At 37.2% G+C, this 12,672-nt stretch overlaps 1 protein-coding gene across 1 annotated transcript in view; it reads right to left on the bottom strand.

Annotated features, from left to right (window-relative positions):
* The window catches only part of SEMA3D (semaphorin 3D), a 141,048-nt gene that overhangs the window by 29,599 nt on the left and 98,777 nt on the right, over positions 1-12,672 (bottom strand). The window contains exons 9-11 of the mRNA XM_072336696.1: positions 6,698-6,812; positions 5,468-5,537; positions 4,684-4,828 (exon numbers count right to left, since the gene is read on the bottom strand). Coding sequence (XP_072192797.1) covers positions 4,684-4,828; positions 5,468-5,537; positions 6,698-6,812 — 330 coding nt within the window. The remainder of the gene's footprint in view (positions 1-4,683; positions 4,829-5,467; positions 5,538-6,697; positions 6,813-12,672) is intronic.

Here is a 12,672-nt window from a genome sequence, read left to right as displayed (position 1 = left end):
GGACTGAGGGATAAGATACAATGCCAAGGACTGGTGTGACGCGCAGAACTACCTTAGACAATTGGATACTTGTAGTTTAGGACACTCAGAGTGTAGTATAGGTGGCAGCTAAGAAATGACTCTTGGGGCTTAAGCACTCATGCTGTTGGAGACTTAGTCATTCGGTAGAAAAAACTTGGTTTCTGAGTGTTCCAAACAGTCTGTGGCTTTCTCTCTGTAGCCTAATCAGAGCTACACAGTAAATAGAGACATGTTTTACAAAGAGACTGTGTCCCACTGGATGTATGAGATTTGTTCTATCCTGTTCCAGTGATGGTATTGAACTCTCTGTATTGCTCTTCCATTTAATACACCTGTGTGGCTGACAGCAAAGGCTGACACAAGAAACCATTAATGTGTATATAACCACAGGAGGCAGCTAGGTGAGTGAACTTGACTTTGCAGGTGGCACACTGCAATTCTCTGCTGACCTCCACAAGCTGAAAAGGTGACTGAGTTCACAGCATTTTGAAAGGCTGCAATGCATTGAGAGGTGATTAATGTTCAAGAAAACATGTCGGTACGTAGGAGGAGGTGGAGGAGACTTTCTCAGGAAAATAAGACTATAAAGTGAAACATTTCACTTAATTAAGCAGCCCCATTTACAGTGGGGAGATCAAAGGAGACAGGAACTGGAGAAGCAAAGAATGCAGTCTATAAAAGATCAGGTGAAAGAGAAAGATAAGTCTAAAAATAACAAGGGAAACCTGTGCAACCTTCAATGCTTTATGCACACTCTTATTAAAGCAGCAAAACTAACCAGACGTGAGGACAAGGGGAGGCTTTTGGCAGCCGGTACTTCTCAGTGGCTCAGCCAAGTCCCAGTGGGATGGACAAAACACCTTCATCAGCCTGTGCACTGGGGCAGCAGAAAAAAAACAACAACAACAAAGGGGTTTCACTAAGGAAAGGGAAAAAAAGACAGCAGAGAAATGTGAGAAATATCACAGGAGAATCTGAAGATACAGCACCTTTAAAAAAATAAATAAAATTGGAGAATAAAAATAAATAAATAAGTAATATATTAAATTAAATAATAAAAGAATTAAAAGAAAACAGGAGCTCCGTATTCAGATCTGAAGTGAGAAGAAGTGAGATACAAAATACAAATGAAGAAAAGCAGTGGCTACTGCGCTGGATACTTCTTGTAGCTAAAACTACAATTAGACGCAAGATTCTTACTCTGCTCATTCAGATCTTTTTGGGGGGAACCTTTGGCAAATTAGTTAGTTAGAAATCCAGACTCACTGTATTCAGTGTTGAATTGAACTGCAATTAAATACCTAGGTACTGTGGTAGAGCAGACTGTTAACCTGCATCTTTAAACAATGAGATTCCTCTCAAAATCTGACAGTGACATTTTTTCACTGTCAGTGAAATGGTGATGGTTCCTGTGTATGCCATCAGAATTTCCAAATAGGATACATACAGTGTGAGGTGTTCTGATACTGCAATATTTACAGATGTTTAAATATGCTAAAACAGTTATTTACTCCCATTTCACTGAAAATCTTGTTCAAATGTCTTCTGTGATCACTGGGAGGACATTATGTAAACTCTATTTGAGAACCCAGGAACACATTTTACAGGAAGTGCCTGATGATTCCTTTATCAAAGAATAATTTTCTTGATGAAACCCAAAAAGACTGGAAGAAAAATCGGTTATCAGGGGACAGCTGCAGATACACTAGTCCAATTTTAGAATAGCTCAAGTAGATAAAGCAAAAGCTTTCCTGATTTTCAAACAGCCCTTTTATATATACATACCAGGCCTGCCTGCCACATGTTTTTTGATTGTTTGTTTGTTTTTCCAAAATTGAAAGAGATTTCAAGCCTCATCTCCATTAAATTTATATGACATCCACTTGCTCTTTAATACTGCTAGGAGAAGTTGGAGAGAATAGCTGCATGTTGTACAGCACCTGAGCAGCAGTCAGCCCAGTTGGGGTCCAGCGGACGCCAGAGGGCAGGCAGACCTCACTGCATCACCTGCAAAATGCTCAGCACCACCAAGGTATGACATCACGGCTGTGTTGAGAGTTTATCTCAGACACAAATTGCCGCAGGAAGCATTTTGTCAAAATTTCAATATCAAAGTGGTCACAGTCTCTATAGTGAACAGCTTTGTTTACTTAGGAGATAAAGGCAGCTGAGCCAGAAGTTAAATTAGGGTGAGCAGTCTCCTGCTTCTGTGTAAATGCTGAAAGGAAGTCAATACTTCCCTCAAAGTAAAACATCAAAGGAAAAGCATTTCCTAGTAATGCCATTTTTAGACTCAGCCAGTAGCTTCAAATACAAGAAATAGAAAATAGGGGCAGTGCTGACTATGCTAAGCTGTAGCTAACACTATAGCACTAAGTAAAGCTTAAATTTCAAAAATGCTCCAGTAACTTTAAGAAATGGACAGATTATCCCTCTGGCTTTGTTCTAAGCATTCCTGAATCACCCCATAGCTGGCAAGAAGTGGTGAAATTAATCGTTACAAAAGAGCTCTTCTGCATTCAGACACACTGCAGCACTCTGTGGGCACATAGCGTGCTGCTTCTTTTCCTTGCCTTCAAGCGCTGTGTTGCTTTTTTAGGTCTCAGTCTAAATCTTCTCAGATACAGACATTTGGCCCAGCTCACTTCAAAATGAATGGCATGAATCTAATTCCTCTTTGGGTATGCTATCTTAAACCACCAAGCCTGAAGTTTGTTTCAATCTGAGACTATTCCGGCTCACTAAGACAAATGCAGTAATAAATTTACCTTATCTACATGGTAAACATTACCGATATCTTTCTTCAGAGATCTTGTTTCAGCAACATCCACTCCCCTTCTCAGCTTGTGGTCAAACTCCTACAGAAATCCAGAGTTCCTAAGGATTTTTATGAGACCATTTTCTCATAGCTGTTATCAAGTGCTTAAGGGAAGCAGTTAGAGAGTTAAGGGGTGGATTATGGAAAATATCCATTTTCTTTAAACTTTCCAACTTTGAAAATACTTGTTGAGCATGGATATTCAAATCAGAGATAAAGATCAGCACTGACATGCTCCAGCATGATGTTTCCTTCCTTGCGAATCCAAGCCCAACCATGTGATGTCTAATACACTCAAAAATGCAATGAGCTTATGACCCGCCTATCTGTGCTGAGTGTTCATCCTTATGGGGCACTGTTAGGTTTTCAAGAGAGTTATTTTAATCTCTTTAGATGCCATGGGACCAGCTATTGTTCTCACTGGCACCATTTTTGTACTTAAAACTAAATGCATCTGCACTTCTAAACCAGTAATGGAGTTGCACATGCTGAAAAAAATAATACTAGAAGAATTAAATGCAATATTCTTTCCTGGGGGTGCCATATATTCTGCATGAGAGAGAGATGCTTATGTGTCTAAATTAGAATCTTATTTGCTCCAGTTGTGCAGATCCTAGGCAGTCTGAATCAATTGCTAGAGCTGCCTTACTCTTTATGGAAAGACTTCCTTTCCCACCAGCCTGAAGCTAAGAGAACAGAATCAGAGCACAGGGCATAACCTGTGCTATGAACAACCAAATGCCATAGACAGATTGGGAATGGACCAAACAGTTGGGTCTATTGGAAGGATAATGAAGAAAACACAGAAAAACAAGGAAAAGAATGAAATGAAAAGCTAAATAAGTTAGATAATAGGACTTTAAGAAATGGTTATGGTAAAACTGCTGTCAGAGAAGTAGTGTAGATACACTCAAGATGGATTCTAGGCAAGGTACTAGCAGCATCCCAACCTCAGTAGCTCAGAGTTTGGCTGCATTTGTTTTGCTTCTTACTACTAACTAGTTAAATGAACACTAGACCAAGAAAACTATCCCATATCTGCTTTACAGTTAAACCACCATTCTTCCAAAATGTATGTACCAAGAGTTGCTCAAAGTTTTCCCGATACTTCAAAAATAAATGCATTTTCTGGAAATGCCATTTTTCTACTCCTCAGGAATGTATGTCTGAGCTTTTCCGAATTTAATACCAAGACAAAAGTAGGATAAGAGTTCTTTACTAAATTCTTTCAATATTTCCCTCTTTGTTTTGGCTTAATCGTTCCATCTGGGGTATCACAGATTTAGAAGTATTTCCAGATATTAAACTTTACTTTTCTTCCTATCCCTTTAATTCCATCACATAAAGTCTGTAGCAACTAACTCCTTACTTTATATAAAAACAGAACACATGCACAAACATACAGAATCTAATCAATGGTCATATCTCAAGAAACAGGATTTTAACAGAGTTACCAGAAATACAAGATGCCAAATTAAATACCTCATCATAATTTAATTCTCCACAAAAACATGATTTTGACTTTTTATGTAGTGTTGGTGCCTCAGAGGTGATCCCAACAGATAGAAATAGAACTGGGAAGCAGGAGTCCACAATAAGGGAGAAAATCAGGAAATGGTCTGGACACAATGTTATGTCAGAGAAGTGGAAAATGCATATTTATATACATAAACTGAAAAAGGGGTAGGTAGAAGTCTGTGTTCTCAACAGAAGAGAGAGGGTTGTGAGGATAATTTGAAACATCCTGCCTGAGTGGAAAATGTAAATTGACAGTCCATAGAAGGCAGAAAAGTATGATTGTCTTTTGAGTAAAGATAGAAGCATGTAATTAAGGAGACACTTACTGTACCAGGTCTGGGATAGGGGATACGACCTTCGTACTGCACCCATCGGTGATCCGCACTCTCTTTGTGAGCATAAGGGCCATTGAAAACAGCTCTGATATCTGCCATGCTGTACACACAAACTGCAGAGCCCTTGAAGACAGAGCTGAGAAGAAGATAGGCTGATAAGCACACTGTAAGCATATTTTCAGAGCACACCTCATCCAGTGAATCAATTCAGTAATTCTACTGAGTCTGAAGGATTTTTGATCAGTCCTACACCTGAGAATTAATATATGTGGTGCTAAATAACAGACCATGTGGGCAGCTCTGATAACTACAGATACTATGTATAACTGTCATTACAGGACTAAGTTTTGCTCAGACAGTACCTGGACTTGTTAGCTTTTGGGAGGGAGCATTTGATAGACTGCTATTTTTTCTAGTGATCAGTAGGCTCCATTTTTTATTTATCAATTATTATGATTATGTCCTTATGTTGCAGTTCATTCCAGTGTAAAGATTTTATTTGGTTCTGTATGCTACAGAGCCAGTATAGAGGTTACCTCTTATTTGAGGAGTGTGTTGGCAATTTTTCTGTGTAATTCCATGGTCCTTATTGCATTCCTAGTCCTTATGTACATATAATTCATAAGTTTCAAAGACAAAATAATTACTTATTTCCTTTATGAAAATTCTACTTAAATTACCTGAATATCATAGCTGAGAGGTTCATTAATTAATACATCCCTGATTAAGGTCTCCTGCATTTGTTTCCAAAGTCAAACATGATCCTAAAACATACCTTGTTGTAGTGAAAACTCCATATACAAGAGGGTTTCTCTCATCTCTTGTAGAAAGTAAGAATATATCTTCTGTAATAGGAAAATATTGTCATTTTTCAATTATTAGTAGTAAACAAACATTGAACATTTCTGCAATTATCACTTCTAGTTTTGAGATTTGCAAAAATAGAATGTTACTTTTGATTACTTTTGATCACTTCCTTGATCCTGCTGGCAACACTATTTCTGATACAAGCCAAGATGCCATTGGTCTTGGCCACCTGGGTACTCTGCTGCATCATATTTAGCAAAGCATCAACTAGTACCCCCATGTCCATTTCTTCCATACAGTCTTCCAGCCACTCTGTCCCAAGCACTGCATGGGGTTGCTGTGGCCAAAGTGCAGGACCCAGCACTTGGTCTTGTTTAACTTCAACCCACTGGACTCAGTGCAGGGATCCAGCCTGCCCACATCCCTCTGTAGGGCTTTCCTACCATCAGGCAAATTGACAACAACCTGATGTTATCTGCAACCTTACAGAAGCTGCACTCAACCCTTTCATCCAGGTCATCAATGAAGAAACTGAACAGAACAAGCCCCAGAACCAACCCTGGGAATCACCACAGCCAGCTCTTGGGCTAGGATCCATTTCTCCCTATGAGACAGGTGAGACCCATCTGAAGATATCAGACCAGGTGCCAAGTAAACTGTCCCATGTTAAAATAAATAAATAAATAAATAAATAAATAAATAAATCCTGCAGTTGCACCAGACTCTCAGATACATATTTATGAGATGGGTTTTCCTGGTCCTCTCAGTAACCCTCACTGCCACTGAGGGGATAAAGGAGAACACCACCTGTAATCCTGCTCTATCACCTAACCGCCCAAATGCTCTGAAGTTCCTCTGGATATTTCTCAGGCTTTTCTCAGTGACTTCATCACTGCTGACCTGAAACATCACTAATGGATAGTAATCAGAGGGGTGAATCAAAGTAGGAGGTTTCTTAGAAGTATCCCTGACCAGGACCCGAGGAAGGCATTTCTCTAATGGTAGAGTCTGGCCAACATATAAAACCATCAGTTCCTCTCAGATTGCCTATGACAATCACTTTTCTTAGATAAGGCTAGTACTCCTTGGAAAATCAGCAAAATCAAAATACAATGTGGTACTTCTGTAAAGAATAGTAAAAAAAGAATCACAAGCAAATCTGATGACAAAATAAGCTATTAAAGATAAATCAACTTACGCAGCTCATCAAAATGTGTGTCGGCTCCTTCAGGACCAGGTATTGAACACACAAGCCTGGCTTTCAGAAAAGTAGTCCATTTGTTTATTAGGCTCCGCTGACCTCCCATATCATTCTAATAAAAATAAGATAAAAATACTAAATTATTAAACAAATAAGAGCCATCGTAACACAGGATGCAAAGTAAAGGACGGTCTTTTCACAAGTAGCTCCAGAAGTCATTTATTAGAATGATTGAAATTTTCTGATTATGCCTAAATCCATTTGCAGTGTTCTCAGAACAGTCCAAGAGCTGAAATGCTGTGAAACATATGTTATATCAAGTGATTTTTTGTTCTCTGTAATGCTATTTTTTGCAATCAGTGGTTCTTCACGAATTGTTTGCAAACTCAGAAATAATACAGAATGTTCAGGATAGATTTCTCAAAAGAGAAAACCTATATTCATCAGAGATTCAAGGGATGTAAATACCATGTTGTTTGTTTTGTTTATACAGTATATAAAGATATGCATTCCAGGGGAAACCACTCATGTTATTTTAATAATCCCTGTTATGGAAATATCATTTCAACCTCCATATATAACCTTTTTCTATAAACATTTTTTTCTTTTCCTTTCTCTTTTTTTATTTTTTTTTTTTTTTTTTTTTTTTTTTTTTAAATAGAGTTTTCCAAGACACGAGCACACATGGCCAAGTGTGGGTGTCCTTATATTGACTTTGATCCTATGATCCCACATGCTTCAGTTAGGTAGGTGAAAGGAAGACAGGATAAACTAATTCTGTCCAACTACACAGAAGAATTAAGATGTCTCTAAAATATTTGGAGATTTCCCAAAATTTTCCTTTGAGGGAAATAAGAATACCATGACAGATGTTTTTCAAAATATTGAAGATTATGAGAAGGAATTTGAAAAAGTGGTAGTAAACGATTTCCAGGGGGAAAACTAACTAACTAACTAACTAAATAAATAAATAAAGAGGGAGAAAAGATAATGTAGGAGTTGTTCTTAGAAGACAGAACAAGAAGTCTGCCTAGGAGCTTTTCTCCTCCCACTGAATATATGAAGAATTTAATGAATGACATTTATCTGTCCCTGAAGGCTACAAAAGAAAAAAAAAAAACCAAACAAAACAGATGTATTTAGTTTCTTCAGTGGTATTTAGACCCCATTTTTTTTTCAGCTTGACATCTGTAAGGATAATGATACTCCAGCAGTATCCAAGAATTCAAACCCTAAAGGAAAATATTCTCACTGCAAAGAGTAGTCCCCCAGATATACATTCTGAATTACTCCATGAAGATGCCTACTTGTTACAAACTTTAAAATTTATTGGGCCTGGTAATACAAGCATTACAATTTTGGTCATAAGTATTCATCCCATCTGGATTCACTATGAGAAATTTTTATTAGTATTTCTTCAAATTGGCTTTGCAGTTCTGAAGGTATGAAACCAGACAGTAGGAAACAGTAGGTGGCAGGGATTACATAGTATCTCCATTGAGTGTATTTGGCCCTTCAGGGCTGGGTCATAAATATTAGAGACATTGAAAAAGAGGGATTTTTGTGCTGAAATTCACCTCACCAGAAGTAACACTTCTTTGGCAATTCACTGTAACCAGCTTCCCTTTTCATGTATTTGCTACTTTTAAATAGGTTAGCTCAGTTGGAAATGATTCCTGTTAATCTATAGCCTTTGGAACTCCTGCTCTTTCAAGTATTGCTACCTCCCCTATTGATTTCCTGAAGACCTGCCAAACCTGAAGCTTTGCATCTAGCCAACAGATTTATTACAAAGGTGTCAAAACTAGCAGTCTTAAGCCAATAGGAAAAATAAGCTCTACATGTGTGTGTTCTGTTCAAAGGCACAGCAGATAAACTCTGTGAACTAATTAAAAACAAACAATTACAAAGATGCAAGAAAGATGATTTAAAAAATAAAAATAAAAATACACCAACAAACTCTAAGCTTTTTTGTTCCTTTGGCAATGCAGATTTGCAAAGCAATACTTGTTTTGCAGAATTTCCACTTAGATTTCTAGTTGTTGGGTCATGGTGTCACTGGATTCTGAGATGTCACTAAGAGCATGGCTAGGAGAAATCCTCCTAGAGAGGGGGAAACAAAATGTGATGGGGTTGCAATGGGAGAACACCACCATTGCTTTGCTCAGGCTCCTGTCATAACAAGCATTCAACTTGGGCAAGAGATTGGAAAACCCATACTTGTATTTTACCACTTTAAGCTGTGATCCAATGGAATATTTTTGTAAAAGTTTATTTTAAACACTACTGAGTTCCCAGAGAGTGGTGTGAAGCAAATCCTGTGCTCGAAGGAAGCAGTTTTAGCAAGTGCAATGTGCTTTAAGATATAAAATTCCACTTGATTTAAGATGTGTCCATATTTCCTCAGTCTCAAGCCAGGACAACATGTTAACCATGTTACTTGAATTAGCACTGGCATCTCCTATATATGCCTTAAATTTGAAGGATATAGCCAAAGTTTGCCAATAATACTGTAATGTTTACAAAAGAGCAAGGGGAATTCAATGACCAGCCAGCACTTTGTGATTTACTAAGTCCTTCTGGGGTCAGAGATCCAAAAATTTATGTTGTAGAAGTCAACGACACAAAGGACCTTTCACTGATTTAAAAATCTGTGTTCATAATATGATGATATACCCACTAATATGCTTCTTCCTACTTCCATTGCTGAATACAGAAAAACGGACATTTTCTAAGGAGGATTTCTTTCATTTTATTTTCAGTTTGATTAGCAGTCATGTAATACTCTTTAACTCTTTATGTTATTTCTGAATAATACTCCATCTTTGCTTTCGTAATATATATGTATTGTCACTAATGGAGAAAATGTAGGAATTGACAGACTGCAGCAGCTTTATCTATAGGTGGATTTAGCTCAGCTCAAGGCACAGAGGTTCAAAAACCATTAATAGTTTAGACAACCCTCCACTTCTTGAATCTCAAGTAGCAGTTGTCTTAGAAATCCTTAGGCATTTCTAGGCTTTAAATAACGTGTCCCTCCCTTCCTAAAATTATTTTTTTGTCAATTTGAGAGACATATCTTGAAGCTTCAGCTGTTGGAGAACATAATCTCTGCTGGAGATTATTTGACTTTTCTTCAGACCATACTGGTACAAACTCACAAACCCATTAGCTTTGCATCACATCTACCTTCTCAGCTATGTATTCCTTGGGCCACCATAGTTCATTGTTACTGACCTCTTAGAGCTTGGACAAAGGGCTTATGGCCCTAAAATCTGTTTGAGACAAAAGACAAATCTGTTCTGTGGAAAAGATTAGTTAATATCAGTCTGCAATGAATCAATGATGTGCTCAAATTCCGCAAGCTGGTATCCATACATAAAGATGTACAGGCTGGGTAGTCAGTAGATAAGCAAAAAAAAATGGAGAGAGAAGAGAAAATCACCACAGCAGAAGCCAATCAATGTTTAGGTGATCAGAAAGATGGCACCAACAAAAAGCTATTCAGTCCTAAAATGACTGCTGGACTGATTTACACCAAGCAAGAACTCAACCTAACGATGTCAGAATGTGTGCTCAACTTGATGGATTGAAATGCTTTTTCCCAAGAGATACTGGTACTGTAGACAAGGAACAGTAAATATTTCAGGGATATGTGACAAGAAGACAAGACGACTTTGAGAGCTGAGAGGAGGACAGCACGAACAAGCTCTTCATTCCAAAAACATTGCTAATCTACGCATAACATATGAGCAGCCACAAGTATCTGAAATGCTATCTCCAAAAATATCACTTCTAAGCATGCTGGATTAGCAGTGTGTACTATTAACTTTGTTACATTGCAGATGAAGGCACTTAGGACTGCATATTTCCTCTTGAATATAAATAAAGGTTTAATTAGCACTTTCTGCTTCATAATCTTACAAGGTGTAACAGATACCAATGCTTCCCCTGAAATACCTTATTTTTAACATGAAGTGCCTGTGAAGTCTAGTTACTAGTGTTTGTATGAGTTAGAAATTCAGATAATCGCTAACTAGAAGTTGGACAGTACACAACAGTCTGTCACGTGTTGAGGAAAGATTACAAAAAGAGATTACAAAGATCTAAACAGAGACATTATCTACAAAAGTTGTCCAATATTGTCTTAAAAGAAATAAATTAGAACTAATGCAATTTATTTTTAAATTACATGCACATTTTAAGATGAATAATATTCGACAGAAATTTTCACATTTCAACTTTTTTTTTTTTTTTTTTTTTTTTTTTCTCTTTCTTACTAGGTACTACAAATAATCAGCTGGAGTGAGAAATCAGACCTCTAACAAGCTACAATAAGAATTCAAATATTTGATGCGCATCTTCAGTTAGTCTGGTTTCTCATGTAAGTATATGAGTTTCTCAAAGAAAAAAGAACACTATTTAAATGTAAAATTGAGGTTATATAATGCATCGTTCTTAGGAGACTTTTATGCAAATCTCAACTTTGTGATCTGTAATTTATGTACAGCAAAACAAAACAACAAAACAACTTGTTTTCCAAAACCTCTGGTTAGAGACTAATTACCAGCTGACTGTGAATATAAAACCCATTAGAAAAATAATATTGCCTGTGATCAAGTGATTTAAGAAACTATTTGGAGATTTTCTGTTGTCCCTATTTTCTATTCTATTGTATCTTAAACATTGAAATGCATTAATGCAACTTCAGTAGAATGCACAAATGTATGGCTTGGAATCCAGGAGGCAGGAAAACAGACTGCTACAAAACTAAAGAAAACCTGCATATTTGGGGCTTTAAATCTCTTATTTGTTTGTCAGTAACAGTGACAAACTGAACATTAGAACAAAAAGCACATTTTTCTGAAAATGAATCAACATCAAATATGTCAAACAGTGTGATTCATAGAATTTTAAAGACAGTAATTATCCTTAGCAGTCACTTAAATTACAGATATTAAATTAAAAAGAAGAAAAAAAAAAAAAAGAAGAAGAAGAGCAGAACTTCTAGAAGCAGGTTATTAATTAGAGCCAAAATGTGCAAAAAGGACATTCTGTCCTGAATAAAAGGAAGTGCTAGAGAACAGAGGGGAAAAGCACTGAAACTGCAGAAGGCCCTGGACCCCTTCACTGACAGGCAGTCTAGCTACATTACACAACTACCAGAAGGAAATGGAATGCCCAGCAGCTACTTTTTTTTTTTTTTTTTTTTTTTTTTTTTTTTTTTTTTTTTTTTTTTGGAGGGAAAGGAAAGATAAACAAGAAAAGAAAAAGAAAACAACAACAACAAACTTCTATCAGTCTTTTTAAGTGGAAAAACAGCCAACAGTCTATCAGTGCGTTTCTGTCTTTCTTCATAGTTCTCAGTTAATTCTTATGTTTTGTTTCTGTCCCTACCCAATTCTGTCAGGTATGGGAATAATAGAGGAAAGTTTTTTCTGGTCCAAACCATATAGACATCACAAGAAAGATTCCTCCTGTGATTTCAGCAAGTTTTGGGTCAAACCCAAAAACATCCAGCAGCACATTAAGTGTGACTGGGAGAGTGAAAATACACTTGCAGTATATACAAGAGAAAAGAGGTGCATGTGATGTAAATCTTTGACCTCTGTGCTATGGATAACTTATGTAAACTTGGGAAATCAGTTCATCTGTCTGGGCTGATTCCATCTGCCAGTGAGAGCAACAACTCTGCTTAGCAATTCTGCTGTTTACATGAGATGACTGAATCTTTCATTGGGAAATGTTCTCTTATAGGGCTGCATATTGCTTCATATAAGATACCAACCCATCTGGTCATAGCGCTAACGTATAACACTTATGCTTGAAGTAGTTGATACAAAGATCAGAATTTGAGCAAGACACAGCCTCACAAAGAGCATACTTTCTGTCAGGAACATTCTTTGCTAAAACTAATCTGGAAGAATGGAGTAAGGCTTCAGCCTAAGGACTGCAAAACGCAAGATCTCTAT

The sequence above is a fragment of the Excalfactoria chinensis genome, chromosome 1 (assembly GCF_039878825.1).
Source record: "Excalfactoria chinensis isolate bCotChi1 chromosome 1, bCotChi1.hap2, whole genome shotgun sequence".
Lineage (NCBI taxonomy): Eukaryota > Metazoa > Chordata > Aves > Galliformes > Phasianidae > Excalfactoria > Excalfactoria chinensis.
This window is presented reverse-complemented; position numbering and strand designations above follow the sequence as displayed.